Here is a 26,170-nt window from a genome sequence, read left to right as displayed (position 1 = left end):
GCGTACAGTTTTGTCCAAACTCAAACAAATCAAATGCATTAAAATATAAAAAAAAGGGTAATAAATCTAACTGAATAGGTTGTTGTTAATGAAAAACAAAAAATAAACTAATAGTGAGTTGAATAGGAAGATAGAGAATAATTCCAACAATCAATGAGAATTGCAAAGCACTAAAAACGGAAACAGAATTTCAATCTACCAATGAGTTAGTTGCGAAAAAATTGATCACATGAGTCGCCATAAAAAAGCAGAAGCTGGAAGACTACACATAACGTTTAATGAATTTATAAATATATTTATTGTATAATTATATTTGTTACTTTGAGAAGACTTAAACCAACTCTTTAACTTTTAAAATAATATTCTGAAACCAATGACGTGTAATCTACGTCTTATATATTTATAATGTTCAAGACATCAGATCAAAAAGGCCTATTAGCTCAGTTGGTTAGAGCGTCGTGCTAATAACGCGAAGGTCGCAGGTTCGAAACCTGCATGGGCCAATAATTTCTATTACTTTTTTTCTGTTCAAATTTGTCTTTGTTTGTCGTTTTTATATTCTTTATTTGTCTTTTTAAGAACATTTTTTATTTGTCTGTTCAAGCAAAAACATTGTTAATTTGTTATGATCATGTACAAGTTACTATTATTTCCAATTTCATACGGTATTGCTATCTACATATTACGTACATAGAAAATTAAATTATACTCCCCTTTTTTATACGAAATTGACACATTAATTTACATAGTACTATTTAGTTGCTTAATTCATAGCTTTGTATCGTATTACACTTGGAATAAAATAATAAATTAGTACTCCTAACTTATTAAATACATAATCCATTTTTAATAAAACTGGAATAAAGTAGTGTACCTAACTTATTAGATGCCACATCTTTTTATAGAAAAATGTGAGACTTGTACATAACACAACATATTAATTGTTGTATAGTTAACATAATATTTGGTAACTTATTTTATATCTTTGTATCCAATTACCCTTGAAAAAATTAGTCTGCCTAACTTGTAAACATATACTTTGAGTGATGAATGATCAAATAGTTAAACAATTCGAATTTGTTCAATCTGTCATAATCTATTACTTAATTATTTCTATCACTCAAAATATATACTTCATCCGTCCCATAGAAATAGACCCTTTAGGGTTGACACGAGTTTTAATGTATAATTTGGTAAAGTAAGAGAGAAGAAGAAAAAGTAATTGAAATTGTGTAGTGGATAGCGTGACCCATAAATGATAAAGTAAAAGAGAAGGAAAAAAGTGTTGTCATAAATGGATATGAACTATTTATATGGGACGGACGAAAAATGAAATATGACCTATTTCTATGGGACAGATGGAGTAGCTTATAGTATTCTAGTACAATTCCAAAATAATACTCCATTGTTAACTAAATTTCAATCAACTAAAGTATGGTAGTTGAAGTCGGAAAAATAAAAGAAAATGCAAAGTTAATGTACATTGTAATTTACACTATATATAATTATTTCAAGGATAACTAAACTAATCGTAGGAATCGATAGTGAAGTTAACTCCATAAGGTCTTATTTTCTCAAATATCGTAATATAATTTTCTCATGTATATTAAAAATCGCAATTTATCTTTATATAAATAGTAAACACAAAAATACTAGACCACATAAGTAAATACCTATAACAATATATGCAAATAATCAATGTAGGGTTAATTCTTGGTTCTGGTTGAGATTTTTATTAGCATGTCGTGTTTGAGTTTGGCTTACGTCGATACCAAATTGTGATATGGAGTAATTAATTATATTCTACTATTAATTTTAATGGGGAGTGATCAATTGCTAACTCACTCTATAGTTGCTAACTATAACTAATTTAAGACCATAGGGTTTTAGAAATCTAGTGGTCTAAAATTTGTCACATGTAATTTTTATTTTTAATAATTAAATCGAAAAAGATAAAAAAAACTACTCCCAAATTAGGGTTTTGGATGAAAATATCAATGTAGTGTTTTGAAAATATCAACACAATGCTTTGAGAATGTCAACACATTGCTTTAATAATGACATTCTACATGTATTATATTGACATATTTTATATACTATGTTGATATTTGTCGCTGTACGAAAAAATTAAAAATTTTTAATTTTTTTTTTCAAATTTTGACATCGGAACATATGCAAGTAAGATCTCATTAGAATCATTATGAAATTATCTTTAATTTGATATATGTTGTGCGAAAATATAATTTAAATCAAGAAAGTTATGTGTTATAAAGTTATGTGATATTTTTCAAGAGTTAGTTACAATTAATTTATTGTAATTTGACCTTAATACCCTTATTGACGTTTTTTTATCGTATTGACATTTCGGGACTCATGATCTAGGCCTTTGATTTAAATATATAAGGGCTATTATTTAATTGTAGTTAGCAATTAAGTATTGACTTAGCAATATAACACCCCACAACTTTAATTATACTTAAAAATTACCAATTTGGATATACTTTGTATTGGGCCGTTTTCTCATTAAGAAAAAATAGCCCAACCCGCTTCCCTATTTTCGTCAATCAATGTCGACGAATATACATATTTAATTCAAAGGCTCCCATTTTTTCATTAGATTATCTTCTAAAAAGTTTCCTTTTTCTTCTTCTCATTTTATTTTTTTCATTCTTCGTTTTCCGGTTCTTCCATTTCTTCCTATTTTTCTAGAGTATATTTTCGGTGTTCCTTTTAGACATTTTTCATAATTACTTCCTTTTCCCCCTATTTTCCTTGTTCTTAGTTTTGCCCTTTTTATTTCCCATTTTCCCTTTTGATATGTAATCCATCCGTCCAGCAATAGCAGTCCCATTTTTCTATTTTGGGACATCCGAGAATAGGAGTCCCGGTTCTACTTACCATATTTAGATAATTTAATTACCCTCCCCTTTCTCACTAATTTACTCAAATGCCATTAAAAAAACACCCCCACCCAAATTTTATTTCACTCTCACTCTCTCGGTCTCACTCTCTCACCCTCATTCTCTCTCCCTCGCGGTCTCACTCTCTCGCCCTCCTCTTCCTCCGTGGAAACCCTAATCCACGCCGCCTCCTCTTCCTCCTCCAAAATGCCGCCTCCTCCTCTTCCCCACTCGACCGTATATGGATAATGTACCCTCTCCACCCCTATCCCCCATCTATGGGTTAGATTCGGACGAAAATCGTATTGAACTTCCACGTTGGCCTCATATAAGTATCCTGAATATGTGCATTACATCAGGTTTGCACTATGTCTGTACCCCAAAAAAACAAAAACATAAGATCCTAACCCAAAAAATAATAGGGGCTGAACAACACACCAAAAAAATCAGACTACCCTATTCCATAAACACTATGGTCTGACCAACACACCAAAAAGATCAGACCACCCTATTCCATAAACATCACTTTGGCTGACCTAGAAGCCAAATGCATTTGACAGAGGGCCAATATCATACATTAACCCAACATTGTTCTTTGGCATTTGTAAGTAGTGTAGCACATCTCTCACAACACCTTCCTCCACTTCCAGTACATTGGGGAGTCCCACAGTTCTTTGTATTCTATCCTTGTTGATATGTGGAACTTTGTATCCATTTCCACCTCTGCACTGTAGGATTTCAGTGAGGCAAGCCTGCAAGCTTAGGAAAACTCTGTTGAGAGTTTGTGGTGACAGCTGTGCAAATGAGCAACACACATTCCCCACAAGTTCATCCACAGTCTTGCATGGTTTCTCATGCTGCAGTGACTGAATTGCTCTAAAAAAGCCCAAGTCTAAGATGTTAGTGTCAAGGGAATTAAGTGGTTGACAAATCAGTTGGATTTTAAATCCATCTGATTTGGCAACAGCCTGAAAATTTGCGTCCATGGCAGTTATGTGTGGGGTTGCATTATCTTGCTGAATGTAAATGTCTTTACTTGCCCCAACAGGCCACTTGGCCTTAATTGCAGGTATAATCTGGTAGAGAGAACAATAACAAAGCTATATGATGATCTTTATTGAATTATTAAGATCTGATAGAATGAAAAAAGTTGCATACCTTGTGGATAAGGCAGCCCCTCATCACTGCCTTTGTGACTGAATTGATTGCTTTGGTTTCCATGGTCCCTCTAGCCCTGTTCTTTGACTTCCTCTGTGCTGGCAGTACTTCAGTGAAGGGAAATATTCCCATCTTGCCATCATAAGTTGCCTGCCCATCCATACCAAACTATGGTCTACTGACAGCACACATAAACATCACTTTGGTGATGTATCTCTTGGATTTGCATGCTCTATATGGCTCATACTCATCCGGCAAGAGGTAATACCTGTCTGATACCTTGGTCATATAGAACTATTTTTCATCTATATGCACTACATTGTGCATGCTTTGATATTGAACTCTACTTTGAGTAATATGTGGCTGAAGTTGACTAAGACTCCATCTAGCTCTTGCTACCTTATTCATATTGGCGAGGGCAGGTTTGATTGCATTTGTATGTGGCCGTAGTTTACCTTGCTTCACCCACTGACCTAATGTGCTCTTGCTCACATTCAATTTTACTGCCATTTTTCTCAGGGAAGATCTTTCAAGAGTAGATAAGTTTCTAACATTTTCTGCATCAAGCTCTAATTTGTCAACATGATGGTAGCCTCTAATATTTCCTTCCATCGTTGCAGGTTCTCCCCTTTGCATCTGCTCCTTGGCTGCCTTCCATAGCATGTATACTGTCTTCCTACTGATGCTAAAAGTGTCTGCTGCCTCCATTACAGCCCCTCTTGCGAGCACTCCATCATGGCTGTGCTTGAGTAGAAACTGCACCACATTGTTCTTCATGTTGCTGCTCAAGTGCAGGGTTTGCCTCTGCCCATTATTCATCTCTAGGATGAAATTTTTCTAAGGGATTTAAATTTACTAAGTGTTGGGAGTTTTTTTGGGTAGATTTTCAGCTTTGGGGTTTGTTGGAGATGTCTTAAATGAGTGTAGGTGTTGTATTTATTGCAGATTTGGAGTTGTACTTTTTGGAGTTCAAATTTCTCTCAAACTCTTGGTAGAGGTAAATTTGAAATTTTCATTGTGAGCAAATTTAAACTCATTTTGATCAATTTGTAATGGAAGGCATTTTTATATGTTGAGGGTTTTTTTTAAATTCAGTTTTTCATGTATGTCCATGAATATTTTGGCAGCCTAAAATTAAAAATGTCATTCTACTTACTGACATTGAAACGTGCTATAGTGAAAAAAAATAAAATTTGGCAGCTTGTTGTATGCAAGCTGAAGTAAAAAGGTTTAAAACAATTGAGGTGGGTCCCAAATTCCACTATCACACACCATTTATTACACACTTTAAAATATTCTTAAAACCCGTGCCCTTTAAAAATGAAACTGCTATTGCTGGACGAAGGGAGTAGTAGCCAACAACTTTTTCCCAATTTTTTAAACTTTTATCCTAAATTTTCCGTTTTCTTCTACTCATTTATCAACTTTGGTCTTCTTCTTCATTTCTTATTTTTGGTCTTTCTTTTTTTTTGGATATTTTGAACTTGAGTGAATCATTAACTTAAAGTTGGGAATAATAATATTGTAATATTAAATCTAACATCTAACTTAAATTTTTGACAAAAGGTCCATTTTAGAAAAGCAAAATTAAGATCCAAAACTAATCATTCCTCCTTGTTTAAGATCTTATTTTGCCAAATACTTTGAAAACTTATAAACAAGACTTTTGTATACAATTTTGAAACAAAAAGAGCAACACTTTTGCATCGTATTTTCTCTTGCATAGAAACTACAATTTGTAATATTGTATATTTTCAAAGTTCAGCAAAGAGCTTTGGAAGTTGAACACTAACCTTCATGAATCATCTCCATCAAAAAGATTCAGCATTTCCCTGCGTAATATCAGTATATAGTAGTATTACTATTACCTATCTCACTTTGTAAATATGAGTATAAATAATCAAATCATAAATGGTAAAGGAATAAATAGCTCTAAGTAATAATTCCGTCTCAAAAACTCTTATAAAATGGAAATGAGAAAGTTCATACTCTTACTTTAGATACATGTAGATTGATCTCATCTGATCACATCAAACGCCTTCATTTAAGGCTGTCGAACCTGTTAATTCTGTCGATGCCTATGTCGGATAAAGGCTCAATCGAATGTTCATCGCCATCTGTTGAAGGCACGCCACTCAGCAATTCCCTGCTGAATTCATCTGCATAAATTGGGCACAAGTGAAAAGGTTACTATCTACGAAAAACACTTTTTATCAATGCTTATGGATTCAGGACCAAATATCATCAGTGTAAACAAGACCTTAGGAAGTTGCTTATTCTTTAGTTGGCTTACAATAACCTGTTTGGGTAGTGATAGCATCCGACTGAATGCAAGCAGTGGTCGGGAACATATGCCCACACGACGAATATCACTATTGCAAGAGAAGAAAGAATGTGTTAAATGCTATTCTAACTATCCAATCTTCATGCTTCTTCAAGCTACTAGTGCTATTCTAATTATCTCATCTTCATGATTCTTCAAGCTACAACTAGATCCTATGATTGAAGCAATATAAGGCTATAAACACAAAAAAATAGACGTATCATATCATACTTGAATCTTCAATTACAGCCCTATGTAATTCAATCACATGTACATGCACAATCAATCAAGAAAATGCATAACCAATCTAATGTTTTATCATTAACATGCCTCAATATGCCCAACAGATTAAAACTCTAGAGAAAAGAACAGCATGATTCACAATTCCAAAGGTATTTCATAAGCCCTAAAAATCAACCGTTCATAATAGTCATATCCATGAATTTCCATAAGAGCAAAGCAAATTACATTTCCCGCCATTTACAAGACAAATTAGGAACGATAAGCACAAATGGACAATCGAAGTATCATCTACAGTAGTGACGACAGCAATAGAGTGAAGGAGCGGATGGATCGGACCTGTAAAAACAACGGTGGTGATGGATCCGACGAAGCCATAAACCTCATAGAGTAATTAAGCGTATGGAATTCTAGATTTCAGGTGGAATTCAATTTGGTCATTATCATTGAGACATTAGGTCGAACAGGTAGAGTAAATAATTAAAATTAAATAGCCATTGATAGGTGTAATAGAAAAACGTGACATCGTTGACGATTCCATCCCAACTTTAGAATCGCGCAAAGTAAAGTAAAAATTTCGTAACAATCATAGAATCAGGAAAAGAAACCATTCAAAACGATAGAAGGCAACAATAAAGTATTATTATTAAATTTAATTAGGCTTCAAAAAGGTTTCTGTTGTTTCTCTGTATAACTCTATTTATAATATACAAACGCTCTTCAAATCCGACGCGCTTCTAGATCTCCACTAATTTCCCTCTCTTTTCCGTTCCTACACAATAATTTGGTGAGTTCCAGATATTCTTTTCTGCCTCCACGATCCTTTGTTGCTCACTAACTGCGTTAATTTTATGATATCGCTGCTTTGATTAGAGCACGTAGCGATTTGAATTAGTTCCTCTTGTTTCAAATTTTTTGCTTGACATTCCTGTTGCTTAATTTTGAGATATTTTCTCATTTTTCCTTTGGTTTGGCGAACAATTGAAGCAATGGCTGATTTGATCTCACGATCTATGATATGATTGGTGAAATTCCAGATCACGGGAAAATTGATAGTCCGCATTGCATGTCTTTTTCAGTTGCTTGACCGGTTGTGGTGAATTTGAAGTGAAGTTGATTGAAAAATTGGATCTTTTGTTCTTCTTTTCTGTTAAATGTATTGGTAGAACGATTTTCTGTTCGGTAATTTAGTTTCTGGAGATTATGTGCTGCGAGATCTTTTGGATCTGCTTTCATAATTTTATGTGCTAATCATAAAACTTTGGCCTTTTTGTATGTGGATCTGACTCCTGCAGAATGTACTTTGACATAACTGTTTTGAGGTTCCAAATTCTATGCATTCAAGTTCATTCTTTTGCTTTCTGTCTTTTTTCCTATAGATCTGCCACATGCTGATATGTTTCCTGAACTGCCTACATAATATTAAGTTTTGTGATGTCTAATCTAAGTTGTGAGTGGGAATAATTTTGCTTGATCCCCATCATCACGTGTAAAGTTTTTTTGTTTTCCATGCTTTCACTTAAAATGGAGGACATTCTATAGAGATCTCCAAAAAAATTGAAAATTTTCTGCAAGAAAGGGGGCGCTTTTATGTGAGCTTTACATTATTAATCTAACTACTTCGGCAATGTTATATTCTTTCTTCTTTTGGGTTCTGCCATGCAATTCAATAAGGGCATGCATCTAACTACCATTGGCATCTTTGCTCGCCTTTCAGATAATTTGCCAGAATTTCTGCGGCTGCTATGGGGACTGTTGTGGATGCTGCAATCAAGGTATTTTCTTTCAATCTGATTGATTGCTGTTGTTGAGAATTTTATTTCAAATTTAGTTAAGCAAATAAATAGGCTAATGACATCACTCTGAAGTTGCTTATTTTCATGCTTAATGGAAGAAAACAAAATGGGTTTGCAAAAACATGTTAATTCTCCTTGGACTTTCGAGTCACAACTAATTAAGAGGAGATGTTATGTTACTATAGATTTATGGATCTCGTATCTTGCAAGAAATTAACATTATTTTTTCAGGAAGCAAACGGAAGTGCACCTATCAACAAGAAGGTCACTGTTGTGTTTGTTCTGGGTGAGTACTTTTCTTTCCAAAAATTTATGTTCATAAGTTAGTCTTTTCCATTCAAGCTCGTCAAAAGATCATTGGAAAGAATGTATTATTTGTTTTTCTCTCACCAGTCACTTGTAGTTTGAATGGCTCTCATCCATGTGAAAATCTGTTTTTCAGCGAGTTCTCTATTGATCCTTTTCTAATACATACATGCTTTTTTTCTTTAAACTCGAGCAGGTGGCCCAGGTAGTGGTAAGGGCACACAGTGTGCAAACATCGTCGAACATTTTGGTTACACTCACCTGAGTGCAGGTGATCTTCTCCGAGCGGAGATAAAATCTGGTTCTGAGAATGGGTAAAACACTTTTCTAGCTCAAACTCTTTATATTATGTGGATTGTCTTTTATACATGGAGAAAGAAAGAGCCTTTATATGAAGAAGAGTTGCCTCAACTTTCATCATTGCTCTTTTTATCATTTTGATATTGAATGGAGTCCTATTTGCATGTTTCTTTTACTGTTTAATCATGATCTTGATCTAAGATTCTGGTTGGTTTATACCCACTTTAGTGCTTGATTGGTAGCCTAGATAAGACCAAGATATTATTTGGCTGTTTGGTAGATAAATAAGGTCCATGTTAGGCCATCAAAGCCCATCTCGGCCCGCTGAGGCCTGGAGCGAATTAGTTTTAAAGGGTGGATTATTTAACAGCCCAAGATATCATATCCTTATCTTAAAGCCCATCTTAATTAATTATCTTGTGCTAATTTAACATGCCTACCAAACATGTACTTAATGAGCTAATAATACAACCCGTAGTCACTTTCTCCATATTATACATTGCTTGGTTTCTTACAATTAATATGCTCAGAACTTAATGAGCTAATAATACAACCCGTAGTCACTTTCTCCATATTATACATTATTTGGTTTCTTACAATTAATACGCTCAGTGTCCAGGATTGGTTTAAAGGCGCAAGTGACTTACTTTGTTTTCATAGTGTTACAATTTCTCTGATTACCTGTAGGACTATGATTCAAAACATGATCAAGGAGGGAAAAATTGTACCTTCAGAGGTCACAATCAAGCTTCTTAAACGAGCAATTGAGGAAAATGAAAACGACAAGTTTCTTATTGACGGTTTCCCGCGTAATGAGGAAAATCGTGCGGCATTTGAGTCTGTAGTAAGTTTATGTTTACCATATATATTCACATTGAGGTTTTTTATATGCTTGTTTTCCTGGAATTAGGATTTGGCATATGCTAACATGAGATGGTTTATGATATTCCAAAAGCATGCAATACATCTTATGATCTCTCATTGGCTGTTGAATTGAATCCATGTTTAAAATTTGCATTTATTTGTGCAGACTGGTATTCAGCCAGAGTTTGTACTTTTCTTTGACTGTTCAGAGGAGGAAATGCAGAAGCGCTTGTTGGGTAGAAACCAGGTTACTTATTTGATCAGAATCCTACTCAACATTCTTCTTCTAGTGGTGTCCATATTCATCTTCACTCTTTTTTTCTTCCTGCATAGGGTAGGGAAGATGATAATATTGAGACAATAAGGAAGAGATTTAATGTCTACATGGAATCTAGTCTCCCAGTTATTGAATATTACAGTGCAAAAGGCAAGGTTAAGAAGGTAATTTAATCACATTTCATTTGTACCTTTATTTGTGTATTCAGAAGAAGTCAAATACTCATAATACTTGATGTTTCCGTGGATTTAGATTGATGCTGCAAGACCTATTGGAGAAGTTTTTGAGGCGGTCAAAGCTATTTTCACCCCACCTAAGGTAAAGCAATATTCTTCTTCTTTCAGGAATTGATGCATAAAAGTGCTTCTGGATGAGGATTGAGGCCATATAGTGTAGTGTAAAGTAGAATGCTCTGATAACAGTGCTCTAATGAATTGGTTTTTATTTTACTCCCTCCGTCCCATAAAAATATGTGCACTTTCCATTTTCGTCCGTCCCACAAAAATATGTGCATTCCATTTTTGGAAAGTTAAATCAATTTAATAATGTAGGTCCCACTATCCACTAACTCTACTTTAACTATCATTCTCCTCCTCTCTCTTACTTTACCAATTTTATCTTAATTCTCGTGCCATCTCATCCGCCCATATTTTTATGGGATGGAGGGAGTACAAAAAAACTTCTAATATACCCTGCCACTTCCAGTCATGACCACAAACTGACTACATTGGTATAACAAATATGCTTTGCAAATCTTAATTGTTAATAGGTTCGTAAAAATTGCGAACGAGAGATAATTTAGTTGTGGTGTGCACAGAATTCAAATTCCAATAATTGATAATTGACAGGGTAATTTAGTTTGTACTGTTTCTGGGTTGGGAGATCAGCTGAATTTAGCTTCTCTACTTTTTAGTAATACTATACATATCCTTGCAGCCATATAATAGTTTTTCTTTCATTTGACACAGGTTGCTGCATAAATTTGCTACTTCACTCATCATTTTGCACCAGATATCAGTATAGGTAATGATCTACTAACTGTTTGCTATACTGCATTTTGTCTGATTAGTAAGTGATATAAATTGAACAGAGTCAGCAGACACTGCTCTGATAGTTCGATTATGTAATATTCACGATTTGGCAGATCGTGTTGTATTCCTCTTGTTATATATTGCTCATATGTTATTTGTTAATTACCCTTGCTCAAAGTTTTATTGGTTTTTCTTGTGCAGGCAGTTCTGAAATATATGGCTTGAGGAATTTTATGTGTTATCAGTGGATTTCTTCCCCTGAGATGGAGGGGTTATCACATTTATACTTTCATCGATTGTAATGTTATGAGATTTCTTGTCTCTATATTGTCTTACTCTAGTGTCTCAACGAGGCTATTGCCTCTATATAAGATTACTACCTGTTCATTTATCCTTTTTTTTTTGCTTGGAATTTGAAAATCTGGCTACATTCCTCTCTCATTCATTTAGCAGAGCAATGGAGAAAAAAATGTTCAAATAAGCAGAGAAAAGTTAATAACTCACTGTGAATTGTCTGATGAGAGAATCAAGCATATTACAGGTTACCTCTTACCTGAGAAATAAAATACTAATGCACAATCTCATCTCTATACCACATTGATCGTAATACACTCTAAAACATCACCAACAATCAACATCGTGTCCTATGCTTAACATTCGTGTCCTGAATTTCTCAAGAATAGTGGGCTTTTGATGCTTCAAGGTTTGACATTTGGTGAGAACCGAGGAACGAGAGATCTGTTCCTTCTACTCTTGTTTCCTCAGAATGCTTGCAGCCATCAGACACCAAAGAAGCAGTAGAATCCATGTTGAAGTTCTAGTCAACGAATATGATACCATTCGCTTGTATAGTGTCAAGGATAAGGGCAAGTCTGCCCTCAATTCGTTCGTTTTTCTTTGGCTCAAATGCAACTGCATATACATCAGCTTCCTTGGATCTCTCAGCAATCAGATTTCCTATAACTCTGCACGCATTGTTGTCGGTGAGGGATGGCAGCGTGTTCCTCAGATCCTTGGAGTTTGTAGTGGCAACAGACACTACTTTACTGGTTCCTCGATGCATCACTTTTGCGTGGATAAATCGTTTTGAAAAGAACACATTCAGCAGAAATGGTCTCAAATACATATCTGTCCTTTGTTTCCATGACTTCCTGTTAGGCCTCTTAGCAGCTTCACTACGAGATCTTCGCGTCCAAGCAGCTTGGACAACGAAACCCTTCAAAGATTCTCAAAAGATCAGACTACATGCCATAGCAAGAATGCAGCAAGAAGAGGGACAAACAAACACAACGAACAATGCAGTATGCTGTTCAGTCGTTCACATACGTTTCGTATGGATCAAATTCGCCTATGTAAGATGTAATTATGAATTTATGCACCACAGCCCTTGCAATCTATAGATCTTAACATGGAATATATGCATTTCCTATCAAAGAATGACAAAATTTATGTGAATGCCCCAACAGAAAATTTTAGTCTGTTTAAACAATCTTTTAATGGAAACCTCTACATTGTTTATAGTGTAAATTCTAAATACCCCAACCCTAATTTACTGAACTAGGATTCTTTCAGCTGCAAGAAAAAACTGCAATTGCACTTCCAATTAAACTAGGGCAAAAAATTCCATGTTTTACCTAATTATCTTTTCCAATCCAAAAAACATGACACTGATCTAACTTCAATAATATTCCAACTGATAATGGATTATTCAGAGCTACAACGCAGTTCTACTAAAATTTGCATAATCTACATATTTTGTAACTATTCAAAATTAATGATTCTGAATAAATAAAAAGCGGATAATGGAGTAAATTGTAAAGGCAATTTCAGTGGGAAATGGGAGAAAAAACCTGTCTCGGTGTGCGAGTTGAAGAAGAGAGAATTGAGGTAGTTGTGGCAAGCTTGATGTTAGGGAAAGAAGATGACCATGAGAGAGAGGCGCGGCCATCTCTTTTGGAGAAGGGGAGAGAAAGAGATAATGGCGGAATTGGTGAAATGCAGGAAGCCATTTCTTCTTCTTTTCGATTTTAGAATTATGAGCGCCTCCAATTTTGTAGATATTTGATTTTCATATTTAATTAGAGAATGGGCCTGCAATAACGCCTGTACCATGGCCCATTTTTATATTTCTTTTCTTTTCTAATGATTGTCATTTACAGAATTTTTATTATAAAGTGGTGCTTGATTGTCATAATTACTAAAGACTATATTTAATCTTATTTTCTATTTGGTTACTTTTTTCTTGAAAATGTATTTTTTTGTCCGTCTTTTGATGTATACATGATTGAACATGAATTAACTTTGCTTCTATAAATTAGAATTTTCTAGTTAATATAATAATTTAATTTGTATTATGATACTTTCTTCTAGTGACTCAGTGCCCACGACGGCCCTCTGCTTAACTATCAAATTCCAATGAAAAATCAGTCATATTTGGCTAAACACATGACCTCTATTCGGACATCTCCCATTCACAAAATCACCATTGTATTTTTTTCCAAGTAATTTATCACTTATCTATGACTTTAGTTTCACCTTTGAATTAATTCTTGTCCGTCACAATCTTAATCCAATTCCCTCACCATAACTATATAAAGCATTCACAATTAAGCTCAATTTCATCATATAAAAAAAGCAGAGCTTTTTATTAACAAACATCATATAACTTTTAAGATATAGATATTGGTGGATTATTTGGAAATGGTTGTAGGGCGGAATCCATGCTTCATAGCAGCCTCCCAAATTTTTCCCACGTCGAAAATGGAGTCTCCGCTCTCGTGCACGCCCCACCCTTCGACTGCGTGCAGTATCCCAGCGACGCGGGCAGCACTCATGACTCTCCTCGGCAGCCAATTCTGCCAAAAGTTAAAAACAGTGATTACAAAATGTGGAAAACAGAGGAACTGAAAGGTGATAAGAGACTTATGCATAGTGGTTTCAGTTCTCTCTTTATACTGACGTTAGATATTTGTTTGTATCATTCGCCAACGTACTAACCTCACAGGAATGCAGGTTATGGAGGGAGGGAGGGGCTATCATGGAAGGCGTGTGGCAGTAGAAGGCGTCGTCGCGCGCCTTCTTGGGAGGGAAGTGGGAGAAAGGAATGAAGAGAGTGCCTTTTGGTGCCTTGAGTTGTTCATCTTTGGATAATCCATCTCCAACTATCCATACCTACAACCATTGTTTAATACTCTCAATTTCTCTTCTTTCTTCACAAAAAACATTGTGAAATACTACTCACCTTCTGAGTGTAACTTTTGGAGATTACAACTTTAGCCTCATTTGTTGAAGATAGCTTATGCTTCTCAGTTTCATACAATGTTGCAACCTGAAACAAAATCAAATTAACATTCTTGTATTGGTTGATTTCAAGAGAGCGAGGGAGAGAGACCTGAATGGCGCGGTGGGATAAAGCGGACACAATAGCAAAAGCAAGTTTGGAGAGAGCTCCGCGGAATAGGACTTGAGTTGTTCCTTTGGGAATGCTGTTTAGGACAATGGCTACTGCTAGACTGCTTCCATCAACAACTTTAGTCTTCAGTTTAGGGTGTTTTTCAATAAAAAGTTGTCCACTTCTGTTGAGTTCCTCGCTCTGATAATTCACCAAATCAATTAGTATAACAGAATGATTAATGGCAAATTAATTAGTGAAGATTGGTTGTTAAGAAGACTTGCCTGATTGAGCAATCCTAAGGTTACAACTTTGCAACCTCGTACATCAGCTTCGAGTATTGCTTCTTCAATCAAGCTATTGATACCTTGTGTTTGCCATTTTAGGCCATACTAGATGCATAGAGCAAAAAGTGAATTAGTTGATGATCCATTTCAAATGGAGACATAGAAACGTGTGGAAAATGGTGTTGTTAATACCTGCACACTGTAACGTGGGACGGTCCACGTCTGCAGCTTGCGTTTGCCTAACAGATTTGTCTCCGCAAGAAACGTGCTGCTGCCATAGATGAAGAAGCCGAGCGACGACACCGGCCACATCAGCCACGTGCTCCATTTCGAGTCATGAGGCCTCGAAGCAAACGATGCGAATCCCACCCGGAGATGGAAGATGGACTCGGGCGTGGTGAGGTGCGTCAGGTGGACCGCGTCGGGAGACTCCGGCCGCCTCCTCTCGAGGGCGCTCGCGTGCAGGGCGTCGGACGACCTGTCTGTGGTCCCGTGGATGCAGTCGTACAACGGCATGAAGAGCGAGTAATTGGTCCGGAACTGAGTGTGGTGGAGCGAGTGGAACCTAATAAGAATTCTCGTCATCATCTAATGATACATAACAAAAATCACATAGTAGACACGAATATCAAATTTACTCACAAATCAGAAGCTGTTGTTAGGAATTGGGTGTCGTTATCTAATGATACATAACAAAAACAGACACGAAGAATATGATCTAGATTTGTAACAAATATCGAATTTACTTACGAGGGGGTATACATGAAGTATTTAAGAGGAGGGAACACAGAAAAGAGCCATTTAGGGATGAATTCAAAGTTGCAATGCCCCATATTATTCATGAAATCAATGTAGGTTATGTATCCGAACTGCGACGACAGCGAGGCCGTTCCGGTAAGCAACGTTCCAACAAGTGGAATCGCAAACAGCAGAAAATAAGCTATGTGCTCTGCAAACGGATGTATCACAGCTGCAACACAGACCCCGTTGGTCAATTTCTTCCCAAAGACCAAAACACACATTTGAACATCATCTCGCTTACATGTGATTGGCTCAGTGACCATGGAGGAATGGTGGTGGGAATGATATCTCGAGTAGAGATAATGGTGGTGCAGAGCTCTGTGGAGCCAGTAGTAGAGGTACTCGACCGGGCCAGCGTGGAGCAGCGCCGTTATAACGACGCCGTCAGTCCTCCACGCTGGCAAGAAAGAGGCGATTGGGAGTATGGAGCCGAAAATGTAGAAGAGGAGTCCATTTAGCAGAATCTGATCATCCCTGTAACAAATCATTTAAATTAAATGTTTCAATTTGTTCAGGCTAATGATAAAAAAAAAGGGGGAATTAAAATAAACCAGTTGCTTTCTCTGTCAACTTGTTCGAATTCGATTGCTCTATCGACGATTTTGTTGTTGCCTTTGGCATTTCTGTGACGAGAGATGGAAATCCATATCTGGTTGTGGAGAGCTCTTGAGAGGAGAAATGGGAGAATGAGGAGATAAGTGTAGTCCAGCTCATTTTTTCCTTTTGTGGCAAGGGAGTAGAAGCTGTGCATCACCCATGGAGCCAACACTATATACTACAATAGGGAAGTTTTCATTAAATATGTTATCACACTGGAAAATACAAAAATGATGAACTTGAAAGTGTGAGATTAAAAAGAATGTGTCGTGAGGAAGAGAATGGAATACCTTGAAGCTTCCAAGAGGCTTCCATGGCCAGTCAGTAAGGAACCCTGGTTTTGTAGCCATTTTCTCTATGTTGTTTTTCTATCACCATTCACCACACCCTTATATAGGCAAAAATGCAATGCTCATATTTAATGCATACATGAGTACAAGTTATATTTTTTGTTGAAAAAAAATAAGAGGGGAAATTACCAATAAACCACCAATTAGAGATGCCCACCGGTTCCGGTTCTGGCGGTTAACCGCCGAACCGGAACCGTGTCAATTTTTTTCGAACCGGAACCGTCGCATTTGGAACCGCGGTCAGGTTCCGGTCAAGATTTTTCGAGCCGGAACCGGAACCGTCACCGAACCGCCGGTTAACCGGCGGTTTCACGGTTCCGGCGAGGAAACCGAGGCGGCAGTGGGGGACAGCTTTTTCAGTCGGTTTTGTCAGCCAAAACCGACGGTTTTTGGACCGGAAACCGGCGGTTTTCTGTTTCGGTGCGGAACACGAGGCTGACACGTTACAGGTTTTGTAGACGGTTTATTGACCGCACCGGCGGTTCCGGCGGTTTTCCGCCAAAACCGCCGGTTTTTCGAAATTCAAATTTTTTTAAATTTTGATTTTGAATTCAAATTCATCCATTATCCCCCCATTTCATGTTTTTTTATTTACGTTCCGACGACACTTGTAAATTATATTACATTGTTGTATATTGTATATGTATTGTAAATTGTAATGTATTGTTATCCGTTACAACTCAAATTCAATAAAATTGATATCATTTTCACCTTATTCGTCTTATTTCAATTTAAATTATCCATTGTCTTGTTCCAATTTATTGTATAAGTCCAAATTTCAAATTACATAGAAAAAAACCGAACCGTGAAACCGCCGGTTTTCGAACCGAAACCGTGTAAACCGTCCGAAAACCGGCGGTTCCGAACCGGAACCGTGAAATAGCCTCACGGTTCGATTCCGGTTCCGAATTCCTATAAACCGGAACCGGCAGTTCCGAACCGGAACCGCCGGTTTTGGAACCGTGGGCAACACTACCACCAATAATGGCCAAATTTTTTTGGTCAGTTGTGCACTTTTTTAATACTGAGTTACATAAATCACCAAAGTTTGCAAACTTTGTAATTATGCCATTCGTACTTTTTGACGGTGGAATAATGTTAATGATATGGTAATTGTAAGATTTGTAAACTTTATGATTTATAATTTCATTTTTGTAATGTGTATCAATTAGAAATCTACCATTATTCATTATTTATTTGTTAAATTATCCATAGTATAATTTGCAGGCTTGAATTGATTGTAAAGAATGAAGTATATTAGTACATTCTAAAAAAAATATGAATTACTTATGGTGGGATGAAAGGGGAGTATATATTATGTGCATGTGGTCAGAGTAAGGTGAAAATACCTAAAACATAGTAACTAATAACTAACATAAGTAATAGGATTAGAAAATAGATACCTTAATTCAGTATCACGAATATAAGTGCATTGTATCTTTGTATGTGTATATCGAAAAAAAGGGTTACTGAAAATATTCCTGTTTATTGTACGTATCGGTTTCATTTCTTGTGAGTACACGGTAAACCTAATTTAATTTACGAAAATATTTACCGATAATTTTATATTCTGAGTCTCGTACCTTTATTTACTTTATGAAGTATCTATCGACAAAAGCATATTTCTGAAGATTTATATTATCATTAGTGTTAAAATAATATTTTCAAAGTGATAAAGAAAAGTTAAAAGCCATATAAGGATGACAAGCCTTTTTTCTTGCTTGCCAAATCGGAGCGACAATTATAGTAATAAAGACAAATTAGAAAATAAATTACGAATTCGGGCGTGTGTGATTTGATCAAGCGTAGAGAGGTAATGCTTGAGGCATGTCTTAGATTCGAGTCATTCGTGCGCAACCCTTTAAATTCATGTTCATTAATCCATTAAAAAATCATGAATTCTGCATATTTTTTAACAACAAGATTATTGCCACTTTGTCAATTTTAATCCGTAAAGTGAATTATCTTAGACATTACTATTAGTTTTTCTTTTTATTTTTATTTTACATGGTACCAAAAGAAGAAATAAAAGAGGAATAGAAGAAATGAAACAGAGAGAGGAAGAAGTAAGAAAAATAAGAACGTTTTATTTAATTAAGAAAGACAAAGAGATGATTTGACAGAAATTTTATTTATTTATTTTAGATAAATTTACAATTTGAAATATCATTTTCACTATTTAAACATAAGAAAAATATCATATTTAGTAGTACTACTTGGATGGAAAGTATAGGAAAATATCATACTCAATAGTACTTGGATAGAAAGTCTAAAAATGCTTGCCATGCCTTGTGGACATTTTGGACCTAATAATTGACTTAGCTACCATAAATGCAATTACTCTCCCCGTTTCATAGATGTGGAGACATTTCTTTCCGATAATGAGATTAAAAAAATATATATTAAATAAAAAGATATTCCCTTCGTCTAAATCGAGAGAATTATGTAAATTTAAAGTTTTAAGATGATTTTGAGGAGAGAGAAAATGGTTAGTTTCAAGGAGTACTATATATAAGAATTGACATGAATATCTTTTAAGTATATTTAATAATTTATTTAATTTAAAATATATACACTTGACATTATTTCAACCACTAGATTTCCTAATTTAATAGCTAAAATTTGATATTCATTTTGGATTGCTATTTAGTTAGCAATTCACCATACCCTAAAGACATTTATGTAACATGACGCCCATTTAGATAGATTTATGAAACATTAAAAGTAGCAAACTTGTATAGATATGTAGGTTTAAATAATTGAGTTAACTACATAAATGGTACATAATCTTTCACTTTCGCACAAAAATGGTACATGATCTTTATTTTATATCGTTTTTGGTATCACATAAAAATAACCCTAGGTACCAAACATGTGATATTTTAGTTATGGAGATCATTTTTAGAAATTTCAATTAAATAGTATCAAACATGTTATTTTATTTTACTTACTTTCTTATTTCATTTTTTATTCTTTAGTTTCTTCTTCTTTCCTTTTTCTTCATTTTCTGCTTTCTTTTTACTAACTTATCTTCCTTTCTTCTTTCTTTTTTAGTTTATGTTTCCTCTTTTTTCTTTTCTCCTCTATTTCTTCTTCTTTTTAGTGATTTGTACATACATCTAATTACATTCAAAATATAAATCAAGAACAAAACATCTAATTAAATTATTTATTTAAAGTAATTAAACTGAATATATTTTATTAAATTATTTTATTCTTATTTTAGGGTTGAAACACCAAACTAAAAATATTCAACTCTTTATATCATTATGAATACAATTCAAAATTTAAAATTTTATTAAGATTATATTGATTAGTTATGAATTTCATAATGTAAATAATTATATTAGAATTATTTATTAATTACTAGTACTAGTTTTTAGTATTATAACAATGATATTATTATAATAATTAAATATAATTATAACTATAATTATAATTAAGTGTATTTGAATGATATTAAAAATAAATTAATTATTAATTTATAAGATCAAAATAATAATATTAATATTGATTAATAATCATACAGTAGTATATGTCGAAAATATCCTCTATGACACAAATGAGAAAATGTATTTGTTTAGAGGACATTTTGGGGTGAAAATCGCATCAAGTACCAAAAATGTGATTTATATGTACAAAAAATGATATAAAATAAAGATCAAGTACTCTTAATGTGCAAAAATGAAAGATCATGTACCATTTATATAACATGGTATTCTCATAAGTACTATTTGTTAGTGGATATGATGTAACGACCCGCTAAGCCGATATTATTAGAAACTATATTATTAGCTTAATTACCTATATAAGTGACTTTTATGCGATTAAATCTGAGTTACTATAGATTGTTATCGTTGTTTGTTTGACGATAGACAAGTGAATAGAATCCACAAATATATAATACACCTATATGAATACAATAAATTTAAATAAATAAATAAATAAATAAGATCTCAAAACCAAAATCTTGATGTCCGATACATCCAACAAAATTTAATACATCCTACGTTCTAAGAAAATCAGGTACTTTAACGCGGACGGCCACGAACTTGAACCGATTATACCTACACCAATTAAATAAATAATTAAATAAATACTCAAATAATTACTTAAATAATTAAATAAAAAAGAGATATGAGCAAATACTGAAAGGATAAGTGAATCCGTAACATTTAATGCAAGGAAAAGTGAAGTCGTAGCATTTAATGCCTACATTAAATTGCATACCAGAAGAAATGATTATTCTCTGACAAGAATAATGCATCTCTATGCCACTTGCATCTCTACGCCACTTGCCAATTTTATAATGTATATATACATACAATCATTTTCACCTAACCACATCATAATCAAACTTTAAAAAAAAAATTCACATAGAACAGAGGAGGGAGAGTTGCAGGTAATTGTAGGATCAAGTCCTCAATCCACCAACACTTTTTCACATCAAAAGGTAAACTCCAAGAGCCCCTTCTCTTTATACACGAATCATGCATACATTTTAAATCTAGAATCTGCCTAAGTGACACCAACAATACCAAGCAATAAGTAGACATGATCCCTAATATCCAAGTTCGTCAAATTCAGTAAATACAACAACTAAAATCCCACCACCTAAATTAACTACAGAGAATGAAAAAAAAACTTATCTCTAGAATAAGAATTTGCCGGATTTCCGGCTATGGCTCTTCGGCAGCCCGGAGACAACCAAGGACAGCCCCCACCCCGATACGTCACTAATTTCACAACCTTCACCAATTAAATTCCAAAACTTTTGGATCTAAGATTATAAATTCTTATAAATTTGAAATAAAATGGAAGAACAATAAATCAATCCTTACCTTTCGGGAGTCCGGCGAGGAGGCGGCGATTGTGGTGGCTTCGGGGAACCTGCTCCGGCAGCGCGAGACGTGGAGAAGAAGCGGCGGCGGATCGGGAGGAAGACGGAGGGGGATGGCGGCGGCGTGAGGCTGAGAGAAGAGAAAAGAGAGAGAATAGGAAGAGAAGGGAAACAAGAGAGGGAGAGACGGGCGCCGCCGGAGCGGCGACGCTGGCAGGGCGGTGGATCGGCGACGACGAGAGAGAGAGGGGAGAGAGAGGCTGCTATCGTTCATTTGATGAATGAGGGAGGGAGGAAGAAGACTTAGTTTTTACATAGGTTTCTTTAATTGGGCTTCAGTTTTGGGCTAGTATTTTTTTTTCTTGAGCTAATGAATTAAATGGTTTTGGGCCATTAATATAATTTGAATTAGGCTATGCAAAAATAAATCCGAGCCCAGCTCCTTCAAATTAATTTGGGATTTCAATACATAGTGAGTGTGAGGCCCATTTTCAAATTTAATTAATTTTTGGGCTTAAACAAAAATGGCTTTTAAATGGAGGGAAGCCCAATTTCGTTTTTTACTTATATGTTGGGCTAAAAGAAATAGAAGAGGGTCTTTATCTAGTAGAGAATAATATATTTTGAAAGCAAAATTTATATTTAATTTTAGCCTAAGTTTTAAAATAAAATTTCATTAGTGTTTATATTAATTTTTTTTATGATTTCTTCCATTAATGTACCTGGCTAAAATAATTTATCTTGGAATTTATTTTTTAGAGTTTTGTGTAAGAGTAAACTTTTGAAGTTAAGTATAAAGTTCAACTCAATCGAAGCCGAGAATAGTGAAAGAAGAAGCATTAAATAGTAAGCGAGTTTTAGAAATTTCTTAATGAATAATAATAATACTAATGATAGTAATAATGTTAATAATGATGATGATAATAATAATAATAATAGGGTTTGAGCTTGAGATTTTTCTTTCTATTAGATTAGTTTTGAAACTAAAATTAGTATTTTTCCTATTGTGATATTTTCAAAAGGGTACGTTCGCAAGTAAAGTCGGAACGAAAGATTCAAGTTAAGAAAACTAAGCGATCAAGGTGAGCTTTCCTATACTAAAAATACAAATCGTATTTTATGAAAACACGAACACATGTTCGTGATTCTTAAAGATGTTGTCTTGCCATAAATGTTTTTGTATGATGCCTATCTGTTTGGCTAAGGCCAAAGGTATTATGAATGATGATATAAGTCGAATTTGGGTCCCAGTGAGGGTGGTGTCCCCGCTCGGACTAGTGTACACAAGCTACCTCTGACATGTTGGGCAGAGCAGGTGACCGAGGAAGATGGCCACCTTCCCGGCACAAGGATACCTCTGACATGATGGGTAGAGAAGAAGGTGACCGTGCGAGAACACCGTCTCGACGGCACAATGTGATCAGATATGGCTAAGTACATGAAAAAGGGACTGCAGTCTTGACAATATTTTCAAATGTATATGTGTAATTTTCGGCAATGTGTTCACTGAGTACTTTTTGTACTCAGCCCTGCATATATTTCTAAATGTGCAGGTTGAGCAGCGAAGTGGTGGAGGAAGTGCTATTGAGACAAGGCATTTAATTCGGCCAGATTTTGACTCTCGGAGGTTCATGTCTTCATACATGGAACCGCGTTCATTTGTTTCCGCTGTGCATCTGAAAAGACTCAAGTCTATTTTGTTCAAAACTCTGATATTTTGAAATTTTTACAAACAAATACTTGAGTTTTCATGATCGAGTATCTTTTCTTCTATGTATCAGCACTTGATTAGTCATGTCTCGCAACCAATGTTTGATTTTATTTTCCCTTAATTCTTTCCCCGCTTCTTATACCCCCACCCCTAGTCACGGTTCCCCGACTATGCTATCCTTAGCAAGTGCGGCCGTGACAGAGTGGTATCAGAGCATTCTTTCTCGCTCTGAACCCGAGAGTCTTCTTTAAAAATCTTTGGTCTAGCCTCGTTCCACTAGATTGTCTAATCGATGAAAATGCTCTTAGCACTCCCACCACTCGCACTCAACAAGGAAAAAGGTAACTTGTTCTTTTTCAAAAGAAAGTCAAGATGTTTAGAAGTTTGAAATGGAGAAATAACTCATGCAGTTAATTTGAGTGAACAGATGAAAATACCAAGTTTAAAGAAAGAGTTGATGTTTCTTGATTTGGTAGCATGCTTAAAGAAAGAGTTAGTATGTCTTTTCTTGGCTAAAGACTGTGAATGCATGAATAAAGAAGTAACTTTCCTAAATGGAAAAAGGTACTGAAATATGAAAGTTTAAAGTATACGAGTCTGGTACCCATTGTTGAAATGATGTCTCTTTTTGAGTTTGTGAAATGATACCTGTTTTTGAGTAGTCATTGAATCAGGTTGTTAGATTGGGGAAATCAAAATTTCCAAGAACTTAGAATACTTAGTTATGAGTTCCTTCTAGAACACAATCTGAACTCGAACTCAGAAGTACAATATGAGCATTTATCGCTTTCTCGAGCGACGAAAAGAAAATGACGCAATAAGAAAGAAACTTCGTCACGAGAAAAGCAATCCAACATAGAACAAAACGATGTTTCTAGAAAGATGGTAGGGGTTAGATGCCATTTTCTACGTCCCAATAACATGAATAATCTGGGTTAGCCATTGTCTTTCTTGACAATCCTATCACTCCAAATGATCATACATTTGATCCAACTAAGCGATGTACACATACATAGCAAGAAAATATGATTACAATGTAAAGAAATAACCTAGCTCTATAATATAAGTAAGCAGAAACGACGTGTTACGAGGATGACCGCTATGACGAACCAAGAGTACCAAAGAGTCGTAATCCCCACATATGGTCAGTTGACGTGATCGTAAAGTGAAAGTAGCTTGTGACCAAAGTTTCTCATAACTCAGTTACCATTCTCTATAAAGAATTAAACAAGGGAGTATCACCATTGTAGTTAACCAAGGAGATTCATCAGCAACGCTTATTTGGATTCCCATGAGTTTCATTTTCTCATATTCCCCTTGATCAAAATACTTTTGTTGAATAAAGACCTTAAATGACCTCCTTTGCAAGGTAACGTGTCATTATCTTTCCTCTTCTCTGTCAAGGTTGTGCATCACTTCCAGTTCTGAGCTTGCACCCTCATGTTTTCTGATAACCTCCAGTGACTACGGTCCTTCTTTACTTGTTCTATATAAAAGCAATACTTTGACTCTCTGAATTCTTGCCACCAAACTCCTCTACTAGGAGTTACTTTATTTATAGCCATCAGAATGAACATATTTTCCTAAACTATTGTCTCTTCAATGATAATATTCTTCAAATATCAGTAGTAGACCTTTAGTGTTTTCAAAGGTACTTGCTGACACTCATTAATTTATAAAGAATAGCCACCTCTTCTTAATCCCACTATAATTATTCCATCATGCTTTGAGCTCTTTAGCAACTCCAAGTCTAAAGTAATTTGCTCTCTTCCCGAACTAGTTTGCTCTGGTTGTCTTCTCTACTAGTTAATTTCCGTGATTTGGTTATAAACTTTGTGAATTCATTAACGTGATATAGTATCACGATGTTGTTGACCCAAAAGGGTAGTTCCTTGTTATTCTTCTTTCTCTCAAATACACTTGAGCCCAATCATTTTCCATCTTACTATATTGGAGCAGCCATTTGGTGAGACCTTAAACCTTTTAATTTGACCCTTTGTGTTTTCAGACATATAGACAAGCTCTTTGTTTTATACGAGTACTCTCATCTTCTGAATTCAAATATGACTGTTGTCTCTTGATTTGAGCTTTTCTACAAGCTCCATGTTAAAGCTGGCACATTGTTTCTCCCTTGGCTAGTTTCCTCTTGTTGCCCTCTTTATTAGTTAGTTTCCCTGAATTGCTTATAAACTCAAAAAAAAATATTTCGTTGATATGATCTTCTATCACATTGTTGTCGAGCAAATTGCAATTGTTTATTTTCCTATTCTTTTCAAATCCATTTGTAACCAACCATCTCAGGTCTTCCTGTTATCATCTGGGGATACTAGAAACTTTTCTACTTCACTGTTCATTTTGATTATATTATTGGCAACCTATTATTGACATCTACATTCTATTCATCATACCCTCACTTTCGCAATCTATTCCATCTGGCAAGCTCTTACCACAATAAAATTTCCAAGTTCTATGGGTATAGCTCAAGCCCTTTGAAGTTGTATCTTTTCTTTTCTGGGGGTGAACATAATGAGCCCAATTGAGCCTAGTCTTCGCATTTCATAAAAACCTTTGTTGCAAGCAACTGGTGAGAGTTTGTGGTGAACCAAATACTCACGTAATTGAAATAATTATAATCGTTTTTTTTTTCATGGTTACCTTGGAGCCTACCCAAAGCAAGAACGATTCGAATATATTTCTTGGAGTCCCAAATTCAGTTCCTATCAAAGTTAAAACGGTTAGATCAACTCTATATTTCCTCGGGTGAGACCCTCATGGGAAGCAAGACATTGACCACTGCAGAAAAAAAAAGTGATTCGCCACGAAGAAATCGCTCTAAAGTCTGACCTGAGTTACGAAGAAAAGCCGGTAGAAATACTAGATCGAAAGGTGCAGCAGCTTCGGAATAAGTCGATTACTACAGTGAAGGTTTTGTGGAAAAACCACGGACAGAAAGAAGCAACATAGGAGCTAGAAGAGAAAATGAAGGAGAAATATCCCG

The 26,170-nt window shown here is 35.2% G+C and overlaps 3 protein-coding genes, 1 long non-coding RNA gene and 1 other non-coding gene across 5 annotated transcripts; 2 read left to right on the top strand and 3 right to left on the bottom strand.

The window, feature by feature from the left end:
* Window positions 1-429: 429 nt before the first annotated feature.
* Window positions 430-503, top strand: TRNAI-AAU. Its single transcript has one exon. It is a non-coding gene; the product is annotated as a tRNA-Ile (tRNA).
* Window positions 504-7,231: 6,728 nt separating this feature from the next.
* LOC121777549 (UMP-CMP kinase 3-like) lies at window positions 7,232-11,586 on the top strand. The gene is made up of 10 exons (XM_042174839.1): window positions 7,232-7,408; window positions 8,339-8,396; window positions 8,649-8,703; window positions 8,920-9,037; window positions 9,711-9,867; window positions 10,054-10,134; window positions 10,221-10,328; window positions 10,417-10,482; window positions 11,133-11,187; window positions 11,397-11,586. The coding sequence occupies exons 2-9, from the start codon at window positions 8,367-8,369 to the stop codon at window positions 11,142-11,144; spliced, it is 627 nt and encodes a 208-aa protein (XP_042030773.1). The 5' UTR covers window positions 7,232-7,408; window positions 8,339-8,366; the 3' UTR covers window positions 11,145-11,187; window positions 11,397-11,586.
* A 79-nt stretch (window positions 11,587-11,665) lies between these two features.
* Window positions 11,666-13,227, bottom strand: LOC121777550 (50S ribosomal protein L18-like). The gene is made up of 2 exons (XM_042174840.1): window positions 13,046-13,227; window positions 11,666-12,411 (listed from the first exon to the last, which is right to left on the bottom strand). The coding sequence occupies exons 1-2, from the start codon at window positions 13,202-13,204 to the stop codon at window positions 12,013-12,015; spliced, it is 558 nt and encodes a 185-aa protein (XP_042030774.1). The 5' UTR covers window positions 13,205-13,227; the 3' UTR covers window positions 11,666-12,012.
* Window positions 13,228-13,794: 567 nt separating this feature from the next.
* Window positions 13,795-16,678, bottom strand: LOC121777449 (very-long-chain aldehyde decarbonylase CER1-like). The gene is made up of 10 exons (XM_042174712.1): window positions 16,562-16,678; window positions 16,226-16,449; window positions 15,916-16,148; window positions 15,624-15,843; window positions 15,066-15,438; window positions 14,871-14,978; window positions 14,587-14,787; window positions 14,437-14,523; window positions 14,193-14,366; window positions 13,795-14,050 (listed from the first exon to the last, which is right to left on the bottom strand). The coding sequence occupies exons 1-10, from the start codon at window positions 16,619-16,621 to the stop codon at window positions 13,886-13,888; spliced, it is 1,845 nt and encodes a 614-aa protein (XP_042030646.1). The 5' UTR covers window positions 16,622-16,678; the 3' UTR covers window positions 13,795-13,885.
* Window positions 16,679-20,539: 3,861 nt separating this feature from the next.
* LOC121776379 lies at window positions 20,540-21,721 on the bottom strand. Its single transcript, XR_006045281.1, has 2 exons — window positions 21,463-21,721; window positions 20,540-21,370 (listed from the first exon to the last, which is right to left on the bottom strand). It is a non-coding gene; the product is annotated as an uncharacterized LOC121776379 (long non-coding RNA).
* Between the last annotated feature and the right edge of the window lie 4,449 nt (window positions 21,722-26,170).

The sequence above is a fragment of the Salvia splendens genome, chromosome 18 (assembly GCF_004379255.2).
Source record: "Salvia splendens isolate huo1 chromosome 18, SspV2, whole genome shotgun sequence".
Classification (NCBI taxonomy): Eukaryota; Viridiplantae; Streptophyta; class Magnoliopsida; order Lamiales; family Lamiaceae; genus Salvia; species Salvia splendens.
The sequence above is the reverse complement of the archived record's forward strand: the minus strand, read 5'-3'. Positions and strand labels throughout refer to the sequence as shown.

Excerpts from the sequence above, each read along its gene's own strand:
- LOC121777550 (XM_042174840.1), bottom strand. The coding sequence starts at position 13,204 with ATGGCTTCCTGCATTTCACCAATTCCGCCATTATCTCTTTCTCTCCCC. Across the intron at positions 12,412-13,045 it reads CAACTCGCACACCGAGACAG|GGTTTCGTTGTCCAAGCTGC; the intron begins GTTTTTTCTCCC and ends GAATCTTTGAAG.
- LOC121777549 (XM_042174839.1), top strand. The coding sequence starts at position 8,367 with ATGGGGACTGTTGTGGATGCTGCAATCAAG. Across the intron at positions 8,397-8,648 it reads TTGTGGATGCTGCAATCAAG|GAAGCAAACGGAAGTGCACC; the intron begins GTATTTTCTTTC and ends TTATTTTTTCAG. Across the intron at positions 9,038-9,710 it reads AAATCTGGTTCTGAGAATGG|GACTATGATTCAAAACATGA; the intron begins GTAAAACACTTT and ends GATTACCTGTAG.
- LOC121777449 (XM_042174712.1), bottom strand. The coding sequence starts at position 16,621 with ATGGCTACAAAACCAGGGTTCCTTACTGACTGGCCATGGAAGCCTCTT. Across the intron at positions 15,844-15,915 it reads GGTCACTGAGCCAATCACAT|CTGTGATACATCCGTTTGCA; the intron begins GTAAGCGAGATG and ends TCTGTGTTGCAG. Across the intron at positions 14,979-15,065 it reads TCCCACGTTACAGTGTGCAG|TATGGCCTAAAATGGCAAAC; the intron begins GTATTAACAACA and ends CTATGCATCTAG.